At 39.7% G+C, this 17,992-nt stretch overlaps 1 protein-coding gene across 2 annotated transcripts in view; it reads left to right on the top strand.

Annotated features, from left to right (window-relative positions):
- cadm3 (cell adhesion molecule 3) overlaps positions 1–17,992 on the top strand; it is a 145,938-nt gene that overhangs the window by 76,725 nt on the left and 51,221 nt on the right. For both annotated transcript variants that reach the window (XM_077525601.1, XM_077525593.1), the window contains exons 4-5: positions 2,560–2,712; positions 7,540–7,677. In XM_077525601.1, coding sequence (XP_077381727.1) covers positions 2,560–2,712; positions 7,540–7,677 — 291 coding nt within the window. The remainder of the gene's footprint in view (positions 1–2,559; positions 2,713–7,539; positions 7,678–17,992) is intronic.

Here is a 17,992-nt window from a genome sequence, read left to right as displayed (position 1 = left end):
AGAAAGACAGTGAGAGAGACAGATAGACAAAGACAAGTGGCAAGACAGCAAAAACAGGCAGAAAGGTAGAAAGACAGACAGACAGACAGACAGACAGGTAGAGAGGCGACCAGAGAGACAGGCAGGCAGGCATCAATCCCACCATACAAACACAGCAAAGGTCATCCATCGCTATCAAGGAATCGAGTTTCATCCAATTTCATCATCATCATCTTCATCGTCATCTTCCTCATAGTCTGAGGATTTCTCCTCGGTGACACGCCCACTCGTGTCACTCTTCATCTTCATCCCCTCATCCTCATCCTCCCTTTCTTCCTGCATTCCTCACTTCCTCTTACATCATTTTCACACACACACACACACACACACACACACACACGCGCGCGCACATGCAGAATCATTAATTCCATATTCCTATTTCACCTCTGCCGTCCTCTTTCCTTCCCCCATCATTTTCTTATGGTTCTCCTCCTCCCCCTTTTGTTCGTCATCCCTGCCTTCTGTTTTGCGCACCGTCTCCACGGGCCTTTTCATCTCCATTTTGTAAAGCTCCCCTCTCCCCTTTATTGCAGCAAATAACCAACAGCAGCGCACATAAAAGTAGTACAATATTAATAACACCATATTCGGCGCAGAAGCCTTTACAAAAACTTTGTACCCCCACAGAGTAGGCGCACCCCCCTGCTGCAACTCACCCTTAAGAAAATGTCAAAATTGCTAATAAAGGCGCCGTGTTTTGTCATGCAAATTATAGTTATTGTGTATTTATTGTACCCGTTTATGCATTTTTAATCTGGCGCACCCCTGGGGGTGTGCGCACCACACTTGAGGGATCCCTGATATACGGGACACACTTGGCATAAATGTGAGAAATGCTCATATACAAACAACAATGGTATAGGAAGGCCCTCATGCACCCCCAGGGGTGCGCGTAAAATCGTTTGATAATGTACAGAAAACTTTGTAAAAGCATCATGACTCATTTGCAAAACAGCAATTGACATTGGAAGGCACTTAGGTGCGCACGCACCACAGCATGAGAATCCCTGATATACAGGATGTGGTAGAAAAACTTTACAACTTGTACCCATTAGATTGGATAGAGCTCATGCACCCCCGGGGGTGTGCGCACTACTGTTTGACTATATCAATATACTGTGTGAAAAAAAAATCTAATTTCTGCTTAAATATTAAAAACTGTCATATGCAAATATTTCACATACTATATTATGCACCACTGGGGGTGTGCACATCACAGTTTTAGGAGTCTATAAGATACATAGGGGGGAAAAAAATCATGACTCAGCATAAATGTGAGAAACCCTCGTACGCAAGCAGCCATTACATTGGACAGTTCTTACTCACCCACTGGGCTCCGCGCACCACAGTTTTGGTGACAATTGCGTCACAACTCATGCTTGAACACTCATAACTACAAGCTACCATTAGACTGGATGGTGGTCACGCACCTCCAGGTGTGCACACACCACAGTATGAAAATGACTCACAAAATAAAAACGTCACAACTATGACTACATTGTTGCTCAAAACTGCTGTCGGAGATCTCACATACCCTGGGGGGTGTGCAGCAATATTTATTAATCAGTGATATACAGGATAATGCACTTGTAAAAACAACTCTAGATAAATGTTCTAAGAATCATAATTACAAACTGCCATTAATGGCAGTCAGGCCCTCGTTGGGGGTGCGCACATGATAGCTTGGGAATCCCAAATATACAGGATACAAATGTAAAAAGTATTATAACCCGGCATGAATGTCAAGAAGTTCATCTCTCTGGATGACGGTGGCGCACCCCTGGGGGTGCGCGTATCGCAGTTCGGGGATCACGCATACAGTACACAATATACATACAGGAAAGTGTAAGTAAAAATATGACTGCATCGATGTTAAAAACATTCATGCTCAAACAGCCCTTACGTTAGATGTACCCCAAGCGCCCCAGGAGGTGCGCGTTCCACATTTTACAAATCCCCTGATGTACGAAATTACATCGTAAAAATATCATGACTCAGCATAACTGCTGGGACTGTCATGAAAACACACTACCATCAGATTGGATGGCGATTACGCACGCCCGGGGGTGCACATACAAGTTTGGGGAATCCTTGATAAAAATATCACGACGAGGCATAAAACAATCAAATGGCAACTACTATTAGATAGCATTGCACTTACACACCCCCACGAGGGGTGCGCGCACTCCACATTTCGGGAATCCCTGATAAACAGGCCACAGCGTGAAAACATCCCGACTCAGCATAAATATTCAAAACGCTCATTAGATGGGATGCCGCTCACGCACCGCCGGGGGTGCGCCGGAGTTGGCTGATGTACAGGATGCAGTGTAAAAACTTTGATGACTGTGCATAAACGCTCACATGTGCGAAAAGGGAGAAAAGGAGGCATCCAGCAATTAGGAGCAGAAAAATGCGGCCCGCCGGCCAGTGGGAGTGGGAGTGAGTTCGGCGTGAAATATTGATGAGCTTGCTTGAATGAAATTTAACCACAATGCATTGCTGCCGCTGTTGTTGCAGCGCTGCGAGACAACCGCATCCAGCTGCACCGCTCCACGCCCACCGAGCTGTCCATCATCATCTCCGAGGTGCAGCTGTCCGACGAGGGCGAGTACACCTGCTCCATCTTCACCATGCCCGTGCGCACCGCGCGCGCCACCGTCACCGTGCTGGGTAAGGACTGCGTCATACAATCGTGGCGGCCATTGTTTTGGTTGGTTTTGTTTTTGGGGGAAAAAATATATATATATTCTTCAGAAAACCAATTATAAGGATATATTTGTTTTATAAAACAATTTTATTTTAATCAAAATTATTATTACTATTTTTTTTTTCAAGTTATCTTTGTATTTGTTTAATCCCACCAAATGCACCCCCACCCAAATCTATTTTTTAGGTGAGGGAAATTTAAATTTATTTTGTTTTTAGGGGGGAAAAAAAGATGTATTTTAATACAATAAAGGTTATTGTATAATATATAACTTTTACTTTCTAGAAAAAATATTTTTATTAAAATTACTGAAAATAATGGTCTAAAACAATTCATACTGCAACATTTTTAAATGCACATTTTTAAGAGAAAAATATATTTTTCTAAGACAACAAATAATGTTAAATCATAGTCTTAATAGTCCTAATTTTTGAAAACCTTTTTTTTTTTTTTTTAAATAAAAACTAATTCAAATTTTTGTGGATATTTTTTTGTCAATCTAAAGCTAATCTTAACTAATCTAATCTTTTTCTTAAGATATAGTTTTAGATCAAGTTTTGTTTTTTTTAGAATCATTTTGCTTTTTTTTAATCTATAAATTTTGGGCTAAATTTTGGGGGTGTTGCATAGTTTATAGAAGTACTTTTTGTAAGATTAGATTGTGTTGTTTTCTCCTTATTTATTACATATTTGTTTACTATTACTACTATTTTAGTCGAAATAGTAAATATACTGAATTTTATATGTTGCATTTTCTAAGTTAAGCAAATGTTTTTTTAAGTACCTTTGAGGAAAAAGTCATTAAAAATCCATGATTTAAAATATTACATTTAAAAAAGTTATGATTTTTGTTTAAAAATGTATACTTTTTTGAGAAGCGTAAACATTTATTTTTTTTTATCATACATTTCCCCAAATAAAGTCCTTCATAAAAAAGTAAGTCCAAAATACCACATCATTCACATAAAAGACACATTTATTCCCAATTATTATGATTTAATTGTCAATTTTTTGTCTTGGTACCAATCCTTGTGGGCTGGTGCTTCACACAGTAGATGGAGTGATTATTCCATGACCTTGTGAAAGTCACAAGTCGCCCGCCTGCCAAACGTGGCTATGAACTACACTGAGGTATCGATCACATCAAAAAAATAACATGCTCAATATTTCATATCGCAGCGTTTGATGCCGCGTGTGTGTAGATGTGTGTGCGTGTGCTATGAAGCAGCATTGCATATGAATGAGGGCATCGTAATAGTCCACATACGGACGCGGCTGTCCAGACAAGCACAATAAAAGATTTATGAATTATTCCACGAGCGGCTAACGAGGAAGCGCACGAGTTCACCAGCCAGCGGACGTTTCAAAATGACCGCGCACACAAATGTTGTGTTGCCACACTTCATTTCTCCCGCCGACGTTCCCGCGTGGCTCGCTGAGTTTTGACATTTGATCAAAATTTGATGCTTCTCCAGAGTGATGAAAAATGTATGCAAGGCAAAATCCACACAATGTCACTGCTGTCAATTACATACAAGATAAATAAAAAAAAGCACAATTATTGAAAAAGTGGCCAGTCACTCTCTCGCTATCTTTTTTTTTTGCTTTACAAGCATACTTTGGCTGTAAGCACAAAATATACTGCATTTTCCGAGGGATGTTCGACACCACTTTTTTTCACACCAATACCAAGTATCTACTCAACTCTTGAGTAGTCACTGATAGTGCTGTACAATTGAATCAAAATTCAATTACAATTTCAGTTATTACTCTCCACAATTACAAAATCGGCATAATTGTAAAAAAAAATAAAAACAAATATCAATATTATTTTTCAGTTGTTTAAATTGATATATTTGTACTTTTTTTATTTATTTTATTTTTATTTTTATTTTAAAATGACAAATTTATTCAATCTTGTTTGGTCCAAAAGGAACTTGCGTAATTATAGTGTTTCAAAGAAATTGATTTGTCTTAATATTTTTACATTTTAACATTTTCTTGTTTTGTACCAAAAAACAAATGATTGCCTAATCGTGATTGCAATTATTACCAAATTAATTGTGATTAATATTTTCTTCATAATTGAGCAGCCCTAACTGGTGCAAGTAGGTGTGTGACGATATATCGATATCGTGATAAATCGTGATATTTTGTCTCCCGATAGATTATCGATATGCTTACACAAGTATTGCGATATTTGATGTTCATATAAAGTCACTATAACTGCTCTGCTGCTCATTACTTATTGCGCAATTACTTGGCAGGCCGCTAGGGGGAGTGCCTCATCAGAGTGGTGGGAAAATGTACGGAAGTCTTCAGGCGAAGAAGACTCATGAGCTTACTTTTACTTGTGTCAGACATTTATCTGTCCAGCAACTGTCTCACTTTTGCATACATTTCTATGAAAAATGTGTATCATGTCTTCAATTTTTACATTTTAAAACATTTTATGTTTCAACTTTTTGAAGCACACTATTTCTGAGGAATATTAATATTGATTTAATTGGATTTAATGTTAAAGTATTTTTATTTATTTATTTACTTTTGCAATGTTACACAAAAAACGTGTCAGTTTATAAAATGAAACAATTAATTATGTAACTGACTGACATGTTACATGATGATAGTGTTTAAGAAAGACAAATTTGTTGACATAAAGTTTTGTCTGAAGAAGACATTTGTATTTGTTTAGAAAAAAATACACTCAAGTACTCACTGTGAAGAAGAGTTTTAATATTGTGTTTCAGTGATGGTACAAAAAGAAACGATTTTCTTATTGAAAAAGTATCTGTTTATGTCTTGAGTAGTTTTATCGTGGATTTATTACCTGACCACTACATTGATAATCGCAGTATCGTCATGTCGCTAATCGTTATCGTGAGCCTTGTATCGCATATCGTATTGTATTGTGAGGTACCCAGAGGTTCCCACCCCTAGTGCCAAGTACCAATACCACTATTACTTTTGATACATAAAATATCCAAACAAAAAACAATGACATCACTTTTAAGAAAGAACAAAATATTGTAAAATAGCATTTTTGCTCAATAATGGATTTTTTTCCCAATTTCTCAACTCAACTTTAATTAGAAAACACTTTAAAACAAGCATTTCTCTTGCCATGAGCTGGAGGTTGGATCCCAAAGCGCAGACACAAATAAGATTTTAACTATTTATTCACATCGAGAGCCGTGGAACAAACTTGACTTGATGAGAAACAACGAGAGCTGCACACAGGAACAGAGGTAATAATCCGACAAACACAAACACTTCTCAGGACGCTACTACAGACAGTGAATCGATCTGATTGGTTGTGACTAAGTAAGGGATTAAAGATTGACATCACAAAGCTCATGACATGACATAGCATAAAACCAGTTGAAACATCACATAGTGTTTTTCCAGTTGAAACCAGATGACGGTTACATCAGTACAAAAACAGACACTTGACCTCACGGTCATGTACCCAACCTTAGCAGGTCATGAACTCAAACTTAACCCTGACGTGACCCCAGACATGACAGCTGTATACAAAGTGGTGTACATGAAACAGGAATCGGTCATGCAGTAAAGATAAGTAAAATAAGAACAAATCAAAACATTGTAAGTATTCAAGTGAATAAAATTGACATCAATAAATTAACAACAAGAAGTAGGTAAGTGAATGAATGAATAAATAAATAAACAAACATCAAATTCACAACACAAAATATAGCAGACACCACAAAGCACCAAAACAAGTCTCATGGTGTGCCAAAAAGCCGCAGAATACAGATGGGTTTTAAGACGGGTTTTAAAAGCAGATAGAGAGAGAGATTGCTTAATTTCTACTTCCTGATCTTAAAACGGCCACAAGAGGGCAACCGATAGCAGTATTGACCACCATAGCGAGCACCGATACTTTGAAATAAGTCCAGATATCAGCCCGATATCGACCTGCGCATCCCTAATTTTCCCATAGTTTTTTTTTCCCTTAAAGAAATAGTACTTCTTTCTAAAATGAAATACTTAACTCTCCTAACATTTTCCCTTTTCCAAAATCAACGAACAAACACGAAAAAGCAACAAGGCCGACTATTTGTCCTTTTTTGACCGCGTTCCACAATCACCTCCCGCTCCCGCTGACATTTGGGGGCGGTCCCTTGAGCCGCTGCTTTTAATTAACTTCCAACGGACAAAAATAAACATTCAGACCAGGCAGGGCGGGCCGTCCTGCTTGACCGGCAACCCGCAACACTCACCACTGCCAAAAAAAAAAAAAAAAAAATCAACCCCAAAAAATCCATTTGGACTCAAAAGCCACAATGTGAGCGTTTAATTTGCTTGCTAATTACTCATTTATTTCCTGGAGAAATAGGGCACAGCATCCCTTTAAAGACACAAACACCTTCAAAGGCGCAAAAAAAAAAAAAAAAAGGCAGGAAATATGGCCACAATTAGCTGACAGTCAAAAAGAGCACCAGACAAATCCATACTTGAAAGGCGTGCGTGTGTGTGTGTGTGCGCGGCACCACAAAGATGATTAGCCCACAATCCAGTCAATAAAGCGCCAGCGTACTTTATTGCTCGTGACGGAGACGCGTCTCGCACATACACAAGCTAACCTTTCCTTACTGTTGCATTGGGACCAACACGTTGCTTACTAACTGCCACATCAGTCACTGCTGCTATTGAAAAAATGATGCCTTCTTCTTGGCACGTACTCGATTGCAATGTTGACACTACAGCTTTAAAAAAATGTTGATTTTGCATGAATATGACGCTCTGATTGTGTTTGTTGCCGTCAGGCGTCCCGGGCAAGCCTCACATCTCCGGCTTGGAGAATCCCGTGCAGGAGGGCGGCACGCTCACCCTGACCTGCACCAGCACGGGCAGCAAGCCCCCCGCCAGGCTGCGCTGGTTCCGCGGGGACCTGGAACTCCAAGGTGGGAACTGTGTGCGCGGGGGTGTGGAAGTGTGCGCGCATCCTCGCCATGTTTCCGCCATATGTCTGAGTGTGAGCTTGTGTGTGTGTGTTTTACACCTTTACTTTCTGTGAGTGAGTGTTTTTTCTTGAGGTTGGCTTTTTAAATCTCTTATGTCATGTCAACGGTAAAAATTATTCTATACTAGTGCTACAACTCAAAATTAATCAATTGACAAGTAATTGATTAGCAAATTAATTAAGTTATTTAAATTACCATATTTTCCGCACTATAAGGCGCACCTAAAAGCCTTCAATTTTTTCAAAAGCTGACCATGCGCCTTATAATCCGGTGCGCCTTATATATGGATCAATATTGAGCCGCAACAGGTCTCGCTGTCAAGACGCTATCGGTGACCCAGCACAATCCATGTGCAGAAGATCCCGCCATCTTGGATCGCTAGCTAATACTAATACTTTACCTCAGAGAAAATAATAAAACAGCTGTTTATTCATTTTGGAGTGAATGGAGTTGTCAGAAAACTGGTTTGTAATCTATTAATAAAGTTTGACTGTTTTGTTGACGTTCCCTTTAGCGCAGCACCATCTAATGGATGCATAACGTAACCCCAGCCTCTACTGTAGCGCCTTATATATGGAAAAAGTTTTAAAATATGTCATTCATTGAAGGTGCGCCTTATAATGCGCCTTATAGTCGTGAAAATACGGTAATTACAATTTTAATAATCAAGTAATCGTTTCGAGCCATTTTTTAATTCAAAATGGTCCTTATCCTCAGATTTCAGCATATCAAAAGTGACTGTTGACTGATTTCTGTAGTCCTTCATGAAAGAAGAATGATTATCTTCTTTGTTTAATCAAAATAAAACATTTGCAGACATCTGTTTTTACGCTGGAAAACAATAACCAAACTGGTAACATCGTACAACATCAATCCCCTTTTTTTTTTTTTTTTAAATCATTATATGAATATGAATAATAATAACGCATCTTCAAGGACGCATCTGTTGAGGAAGGACGCATCTGTACTTGCTCCTGCACTCGCTCGTGAATCTAACTACTTGTTGATTTTTGCATTGGGATTTGTAACTACATTGTTGCAGAATGCCTGGCGGAAAAAGAGCCGACGAGATTGAGGAGATAAAATCTTCTCTTAAAAAACTCAGTGGAATGGTTGCCGAATTACTTGAAATGAAGAAGAGCATTGAGCCACTTCTTCAGGAAATACAGCAATTGAAGAAAGAGACACAGGAAAAAGATCGACGCATTGTTGCCTTGGAACAAAAAGTGGATGATTTGGAACAAAATCTTCGTATCAACGATGTGATAGTCACCGGTATCAAGATCAAGCCGCGCCGTGGCCCTTTGAGAGCTGCGGCTAGCACGAGCACGGAAGATTCTGACCAATATTCAGGGAACGAGACTGTGGAACAGCAAGTGACACTTCAACTCAGAGATTTGGGATTAACTGTTGATCCTGCGCACATTCAGATGTGCTTTTCGCTTCCAACTGGAGGGACACGACCACCGGCAGTTCTGATCAGGTTTGTTGACAGAAAGAAAAAGATTGCTCTTCTGAGAGACCGTCACAAGCTTCGTGGGAAACATGTCTACATCAACGAAAACCTCACCAAACGAAATGCTGACATCGCCAAAAAGGCTCGACAAATGAGAAAGAATGGACTTATCGAAAGCACGTGGACAAAAGACTGCCGAATTTTTATTCAAACTAAAGATAACTCTGGTCAACTAAAAACACGAATCGTGAAAGGAGCTGAGGAATTGGCTGCGCTTGAGAGACAACAGTAATTAACAATATCACAACAACAACAACATCACTAATTACCCAAAGCTGGAGTTGTATATGATTATTTGCTGACTTTGCCAAGGCTAACTCTTGTTTATACACCTGCATTGATAACATGTATTGCTGTTCCCGTTTGAATCTAAATATTGTCTGGCTCGAATTCCGTTTGGACATTTGTTCTAACAGTCAAGGCTACATGATAAGGCTGTATTGTGGCTCCAATGAATCTGCTGTCAATACGCAAAATGGGGTTGGTGGTCTGGTTCCTGGAATGCAGCTGGCGTGGGCCGCTCTGCTGGGTGAGCGAGGCTGGGCAGCGCACAGGAGTCATCAGATCCACAACATGCTAGCAACCAGTGGTGCTACCTGACCAGAATCGAGGTTGAAATTGCTTGAATCGCAATGGGCTGAATGCAAGCCGATCTACTCTTCTGGAAAGCACAACATGTGTGAAAGCTGATCCGAGGTCAGCGAAGACCCTACTGGTGAAAGAGAAGAATTGCGCTTGCCTTGGCTGCTCGCCTGGCGGGGTGGGCTTGCTGCTGGCGTCTGGGGACCGACTCACCAGTTCTAAATGACTGGGACTAGCCACAATCTACACACGGACATTCAAGATGAACTGAGCGAGCAGTGTCTGGGATAGTATGGGATGGATAACGATAAAAATTAATGTCTATTCTAAATAATGTATATGATTGATGCGTTATAGTAATGGGTCGATGGGGACGGGTCTCGAATAAGCTTCGGCTTCTACCCGTCAGCCCTTCTTTCGGACGTCAATGTTGCAAATGATGTGATGTGATTGATGTAAACTGTAATGTGTCCGAAAGGAAAAAATGAATAAAAAAAAAATAAAAAAAAATAGGGGTGTTAAAAAAAATCGATTCGGCGATATATCGCGATACTACATCGCGCGATTCTCGAATCGAATTAGTTGCCACCTCTATACTATTATATATACTATATATATACTATACTATACTATACTATACTATACTATACTATACTATACTATACTAGCTACTAGCACTAGTTAGTTGATGGTTGTTGGTTGGTTTGCTGCTCATTTGTTGTCCTTTTTGCGGGTGTGCAATTAGTGGTTAGTTAGCTGGTTAGCCAAGCTTTTGTGTGGTTTCCACATTGTGTGCCAGCTCGTGCGCTGTTATTGCTTTGAGATGCAAGTGAGAGCAACCCAGCAGCGGCGGCGGCGGCTTTTGCGAAAGAGGATCTAGTCGGGATAAGCATCCCGATCCGGCAATAAGAAGCCGTGCGGATGTCGGGATGAAGGGATGAAGGGACGAGGTCGGACACCCCCACGGGGTTCGTGACTGATAAACGGCGGGAAATGGGCGGCGAGGAGACGTCAGCAGAAGACAAATGAACTGACTTTTTACTCGCTCGTCTTATATTCCGACAAATTGCCGCCATGTGGCTTTTGACCTGCCTCGCTTTCCTGTCAGCCTGAGGACTCTTCAGACCGCAATGTCCACATTTAGGCCCGTCTGCTACACTGCACTCATATTTATGTATTTATATATTTTGTGAGAAGGTTAATTTTATATATATATATATATATATATATATATATATATATATATATATATATATATATATATATATATATATATATATATATATATATAAAAGGTTTATTCTAGGGAGGGCAAAATGTTCAGAATAGCATCATAAAAAAAAAAAAATCAGGGCAGATATTTTTTTCACAAGAAAAAAAGTATTTCGTTTTTTTGTTCCAGAATAAATGAAAAATTTAACAAAATCAAAATCATGTATTTGATTAAAAAAATAGCCAGAGAAAACAATGTTGAGAAAATAATGTAATATTTGAATTAAAAAGGGTTTTTGTGTAGATAATGGTTTAGTTGTCTTTTTTTTAAATGGGCACTATCATTAAAAAAATAAATAAAATAAAATAAAAATACATTAAAATTACATATTTTGTAAATTAAATTACATGTACTGCTATGGGTATTGAGAAGATTATTCATTTACTTAGTTACTTAGCTAGTTAGTTCGTTAATTAGGCAGTTAATCTAACATCAGTTAGTTGACTGGTTGTCCATCAAGTTAGTTAGTTGCTGGCTGGCAGGCTGGTTGGTTGGGGCATGTCTTCTGTATGGCTTGATGATGATGATGATGATGATGATGATGATGATGATGATGATGATGATGTCACTTATGTTCCAAATGCCTTCATGATTGCATTTGTATGTATGAAGCAATGGCCATTATTTGTTGCGTCCTAATGCTTTGGCAATGTTTGCTGTAATTATGGATCACAATGAATCAAAAAAGAATGGAGTGAGGACACAAAGTGGAGGAGGAGGAGAAGGAGGATCAGCCTGCCTGAGGACAGATTATCTATTCTTTCTCTTAGAGCTGAAACAAAGTCGATATGGTGAGCGAAGGAGCTAGCGAAAGAGAGACGGAAGAGCCCTCGCTAACGCTTCTACTTCGACAAATTGGATTTTGGGGGGGAGTTTATTCTCCCCAAAATCTGTGAATGTTTTCTACACTCAAATGTATCGGACTCGTCTGCTTGAATTATTATGGGATAGGGGAGACAAGGCGATGCCCAGTCCTATGGTACATTTGGACATACTTTAGAGCCCTTTTAGAGCCAATATCAGGAAGCAGATTAGTTCCTTAGCTTATTACTTTGTTCGTTCATTAGATACTCTGTTTAACTGCTAGTTGGTTAGCTAGTCATTGATCAGGTAACTCCGGTGAGTGAGTGAGTGAGTGAGTGAGTGAGTGAGTGAGTATGTACTGCCTGTTGTTAGTTAGTTAGTTAGTTAGTTAGTTAGTTAGTTAGTTAATATGTACTGTCTGTTGTTAGTTGTTGACCCATTCACAATTAGTTAGATGTCTATCCTTTACAGTTAGTTAGTTAGTTAGTTAGTTAGTTAGTTAGTTAGTTAGTTAGTTAGTTCACCTGTCTTTAGGTGTTAGTTGTTGATCCATTTGCAGTTAGTTACATGTAGATCCTTTACAGTTAGTTAGTTAGTTAGTTAGTTAGTTAGTTAGCTAGTTAGTTTGCTAGTTAGTTGGCTTTAGTAATATGTATGTATGTATGTATGTATGTATGTATAATATCACAATGAATCAAAAAAAGAATTGAGTGAGGATAAACAGTGGAGGAGGAGCAACCTGCTCGAAGAAAGTTGATCTATTTTTTATCTTTTAGTACTGAAACAAAGTTAGTTAGCCAGTTGCTAAGTTTCTTATTAGCTTACTTATGTATTTGGGTCATTTGTCTGTTAGTTATCAGTTAATTGTTTAGCTAGTCAGTTGGTTAGCTAATTGAGAAGTTTACTAGTATACTAGTTACTAGGTTAGCTAACTGGTTGGTTGGTTGTTTGCTTGGTTGGTTGCTTGGTTGTTTCATTAGATGCGTATCTGAGTAGTCGGTCGATTAGTTAGTTGATCAATGTATAGCTGTCAGCTGGATAGTTAGATTAGTTAGCTTGTTAGTTGACTAGCTAGCTAGGCTAGTAAATTAATGCTGGTGAGTAGCACATTGATCCTGCACTTAATTGGTAAGTTAGCTGGTCGGTTAGCCAGTTAGGCATTTGTTGGGTCAGCTACAGTAATAGGTGATCTGGTCAACTGGTTGGTGCTCACAAAGGTGCAGGTAGGCCTTGACTATTTTGGACACGCTGGCCTTTTAAAAAGTCAAGAGAGAGAGAACTTTGAAGTGAATGCGAGTGCAGCTGTCCTGATAGCAGACACACCAATCACTCATTGCCTCTCTATCGCTCACGCACGCACGCGCACGCACGCCGTCAAATGGTCCTCGTCTGTGATTGGAGGAGCGTCATGGGTCAGCATGTTATTGGTGCACCTTGTCATTCGGCCACTTGACGCAGTGTGTGTTTGTGTGGGTGCGTGCGTGTGCGTTTGGATGGACATGAGGCTGATGAGCGAAAGACAGCAGGCGTGTGTGCATTCATGTGTTAAGTAAGATAATGACTTTGCGCGCGTTTGTGAAGTTAGATTGCGTGCGTGCGTGCGTGTGCTCGTGCATTTTGCTGTTGTCAGAAAAGCTCAATGGCAGCGCGTGTGTGTTTGTGTGCATGCGTGAAGATGGCGTGTGACGGGGTGCGCATGTGTGTGGATGTGTCTACTCGAAGACAGAATGTGACAGCATGCGTGCGTCTCTCTGTGTGTGTGTGTGTGAAGATGAAGTGTGACGGAGAGCGTGTGCGCGTGTGTTTTAGTGACGAGAATGCGTGCATGTGTGGCTTCTTGAGGAGAGAATGACAGCATGCGTGTCTGTGTGTGTTGCGAATGTGTGAAGTTGTCGAGTGACAGCCGGGGTGTGTTTGTGTGTGAAGAGGGTGTGCGTGTGTGTTTGCTCAGGATTCTGCATGAAGAAACAATAACACGTGCGTGTTCGCGTGTGTAAGAAAGAAGATAGCGAAAGACAGTAGAGTGTGTATGTGAAAAGAAAATTGTGTGTTTGTGACTAAATGAAGTGTGTCGGGGTGTGCGTGTATGTGTGAGAGAGAAGATAGCGAATGACAGTGTATGTGACAAAAAGAAGTGTGTGTTGTTGAGAATAAATGGGCAGCGCATGTTTGTGGATAAATGGTGTGTGTGGTGAGGATGAAGGGGAAATTAATGCCACCACAGAAGAAGAAACAAGGTGGCTTTGCAGCTGACTACAACCCCTAGCAAAGAGTATGGAATCAACAGTCTTGGACGAGCACTCACTCAGACGTTTTATTCTGTAGATCAAACTCAAGATAAAAAGCATGAAACAGTCGTAAGGTCATTCCAAAGTGCAACATCTTGGCTTTCAGAAACATGAAAAGAAAAGAAGTAAAAACATTGTGCTAGTCAGTAAATGTTATTTTTATAGAGCAAGTGCAGAGAAATAAATATGGAATCACTCTATTCTGAGAAAAAAAATTGGAATCACTCCATTTTGATCAGAAAATAAGGACACACCCAGTCAATTTCCTTTCCTTAATTGGGCACCTCCCTCAAATGACATCTGCTCGTTAGTCAGCAGTTAAAAACAGTGCAGTTATCAGACCTTGGAGGGTTGCTGGACCAAGTGGATTGGCAAGAATCATGGCTCCAACAAGGGAGATGTCTCTTGAGACCAAAGACAGGATTATCAAACTTGTTGAAGAAGGTAACTCACGTATGGTTGCCAAAGACGTGGGCTGTTCACAGTCAGCTGTTTCGAAGATCTGGACCAAGTACAACCAGTATGGGAAGGTTGTGAAAGTCAAGCGTACTGGTAGACCAAGGAAGACATCTAAGCGTCAAGACAAACAACTAAAGGCCATATGTCTTGAAAACAGAAAATGCACAACAAGACAAATGAAGAAGAAATGGGAGGAAGCTGGAGTCAATGTATGTGACAGAACTGTGCGAAATCGCTTCAAGGAAATGGGATTTACATACAGGAAAGCTAAAAGGAAACCATCAGTGAGGCTTAAACAAAAAAGAACAAGACTGCAATGGGCTAAGGAGAGACAATCATGGACTGTGGATGACTGGATGAAGGTTATCTTCAGTGATGAATCACGAATCTGCATTGGACAAGGTGATGATGCTGGAACTTTTGTTTGGTGCCGTTCTAGTGAGATTTACATCCAAATTCCCACAGTCCGTGATGATATGGGGCTGCATGTCAGGCAAAGGCACTGGGGAGATGGCTGTGGTTCAATCTTCAATACATTTTGGACAGCTTTCTTATCCCTTCAATTGAAAACATGTTTGGGGATGATGAAATCATTTTCCAAGATGACAATGCATCATGCCACAGAGCAAAAACTGTGAAAGCATTCCTTGGAGAAAGACGTATCCAGTCAATGTCATGGCCTGCAAATAGCCCAGATCTCAACCCAATTGAAAACCTGTGGTGGAAAAGGAAAAAAATGGTCGACAGCAAGGCTCCGACCTGCAAAAATGATCTGGCAACTGCAATCAAAGAGAGTTGGCACCAGATTGATGAAGATACTGTTTGTCACTCATCAAGTCCATGCCTCAGCGACTGCAAACTGTCATAAAAGCCAGAGGTGGTGCAACTAAATACTAGTGATGTGTTTTGATTGTTTTGTCTTTGTCATGATTCCACATTTTTTTTCCTCAGAATGGAGTGATTCCATATTTATTTCCCTGCACTTGCTCTATAAAAGTAACATGTACTGACCAGCACAATGTTTTTTCTTCATTTCTTTTAGTGTTTCTGAAAGCCAAGATGTTGCACTTTGGAATGACCTTACGACTGTTTCATGCTTTTTATTTGAGTTTGATCTACAGAATAAAACGTCCGAGTGAGTGCTCGTCCAAGACTGCTGATTCCATACTTTTTGCTCGGGGTTGTAGATGGGAGGTGGTGTGGGTGTACCGCGGGTGAACGGGGACGGTGTCAGATGAATCCACGGGGGGGTGGACGGCTTCGGTTTTTAAGAAGAGCGCAACAGGAGAGGAGTTAGCGAGAAGCTGGGAAGGCTGATGAAATGGAGACGGAAATCGGGAAAGCGGATTTAGATAGCAAGATGGAAGTGTGAGCGCGTGCGTGTAAAAGAAGAAGCGGGGAGTGGTAATTGAGAAGAATGAAAGGCTAAGAGCTGTGAGGAGTGTGTTAGTTGTACGGCGTGAGAGCGCCATGGATCATTTAGTGACATCCTTCCACGTGCCGAATGCAGCATAATGGGGATTAATGGCCACACTTGAGGCCGAAATGGCAGAATTATCGGCCCGGGTTGTCATCATGTGGACGAGGCCAAGTGGGACATGTGGAACTCTTGAACGACGGTTAACGTGACACATTAAACCGGTGTGGGGCTGGTATAGTCATGAGCACAATCGGGCAAAAATTGGTAATAGTGGTAATATGTTACCAGTTAGGTCATGGTTTTAAAACAGATGTTTGCATATGTATAAATAATCACTTTTCTTTCATGAAGGACTACAGAAATCAATAAACTGTTACTGTTGATAATCAATTACTTGTCGATTAATCGATTACTTTTGACAGCTCTAATTGGTAATGTCTGGCAGATAAAGTAAAAATAGGTAACATGAGCCCGATGGAGCAAAAATAGGTTTTGCCTTGTTCAAATATTTAGCTGTCAGGATTAGTCAAGAACACTAAAGAACAAAAATATGTTACATCTTTTCGAAAATGCTATGCAGTAGGAATAGTCATGATGAGCACAATGAAGCGAAAATTGGTAACATCTTGTTTCAAAGCGTATGTGGCAGGCATAATCGTAATGACAGCAAAGCAAGGACAGGTAACCTTTTGTTTAAATGGGCCTTATAGTGCGGAAAATATGGTAATTTCTAGGGGTGTTAAAAAAAATAGATTCGGCGATATATCGCGATACTACATCGCGCGATTCTCGAATCGATTCAATAATCGGCAGAATTGATTTTTTTTTTTTTTTTTTTTTTTTTAGGATTCACACCTTGAGCATGGAAGAATGTTATATGAACGGAACATTAAGCCTTAATATTTTATTTTAATGCTGTTCAAACATGAAACAGATTACAACCTCTATAAGACTGACATTTCAGATAAATAAATAATACATTTTCATATAAATCTTACACTCTACAAGCTTACTGATGAGTATTTTCTAAATTTGAATGAAAAAAAATCGCAACAATCGACTTATAAATTCGTATCGGGATTAATCGGTATCGAATCGAATCGTGACCTGTGAATCGTGATACGAATCGAATCGTCAGGTACGAGGCAATTCACACCCCTAGTTATGAGCGTGATGAAGCAAAACGGTATGTGGCTGGCATAGTCACTTAATCACATAATAGGTAACATTAAAATATTTAGCTGGCAGGATTAATCATCAACACAAAGGAACCAAAAATAGGTAACTTGTCTAAAATACTATGTAGTAGGAGTAGTCATGAGCACACAAGGTAACGCCTTGCTTGTGGCAGGCATAGTCATGAGTGAGATGGAGCAAAAGTAGGTAATGTCTTGTTTAAAAGGGGTATGTGGCTGTAATAGTCATGATAACGGCAAAGCAAGAACAAGTAAGCTTTTGTTTTTAAAGGCTATGTAGCTGGCATAGTCATGAGCGCGACAAAGCAAAAATCGGTAACTTTTCAAATGGTATTTGGCTGGCATCGTCATGATAACAATGAAGCAAAAATATTTAACCTTTTGTTTTAAAAGTCTATGTGGCTGGCATAGTCATGAGCAAAATTGGTTGGATTGATTGGAGCAAAAATAGGTAATGTACTGTTTAAAAATTTAGCTGACAGGATTAGTCGTGAGCACAAAGGAGCAAAAATAGGTAACGTCTTGTTTCAAAGGTTGTGTGGCTGGAATAGTCATGATAAAGATGGGGACAAAATAACGTAACATGTGACGCCCTTTGAGACTTTTGTATGATTAAGGGCTTTATGAATAAACTTGACTTGACATCTTTTTTTCAAAATGTATGTGGTACACATCCATATTACAAAATGGATAAAAAAAAATAAAAAATCCCTTAAA

This window comes from Festucalex cinctus, chromosome 1 (genome assembly GCF_051991245.1).
Source record: "Festucalex cinctus isolate MCC-2025b chromosome 1, RoL_Fcin_1.0, whole genome shotgun sequence".
NCBI lineage: Eukaryota > Metazoa > Chordata > Actinopteri > Syngnathiformes > Syngnathidae > Festucalex > Festucalex cinctus.
Note: the sequence above shows the minus strand (reverse complement) of the source record. Positions and strands in the feature narration are given on the sequence as shown.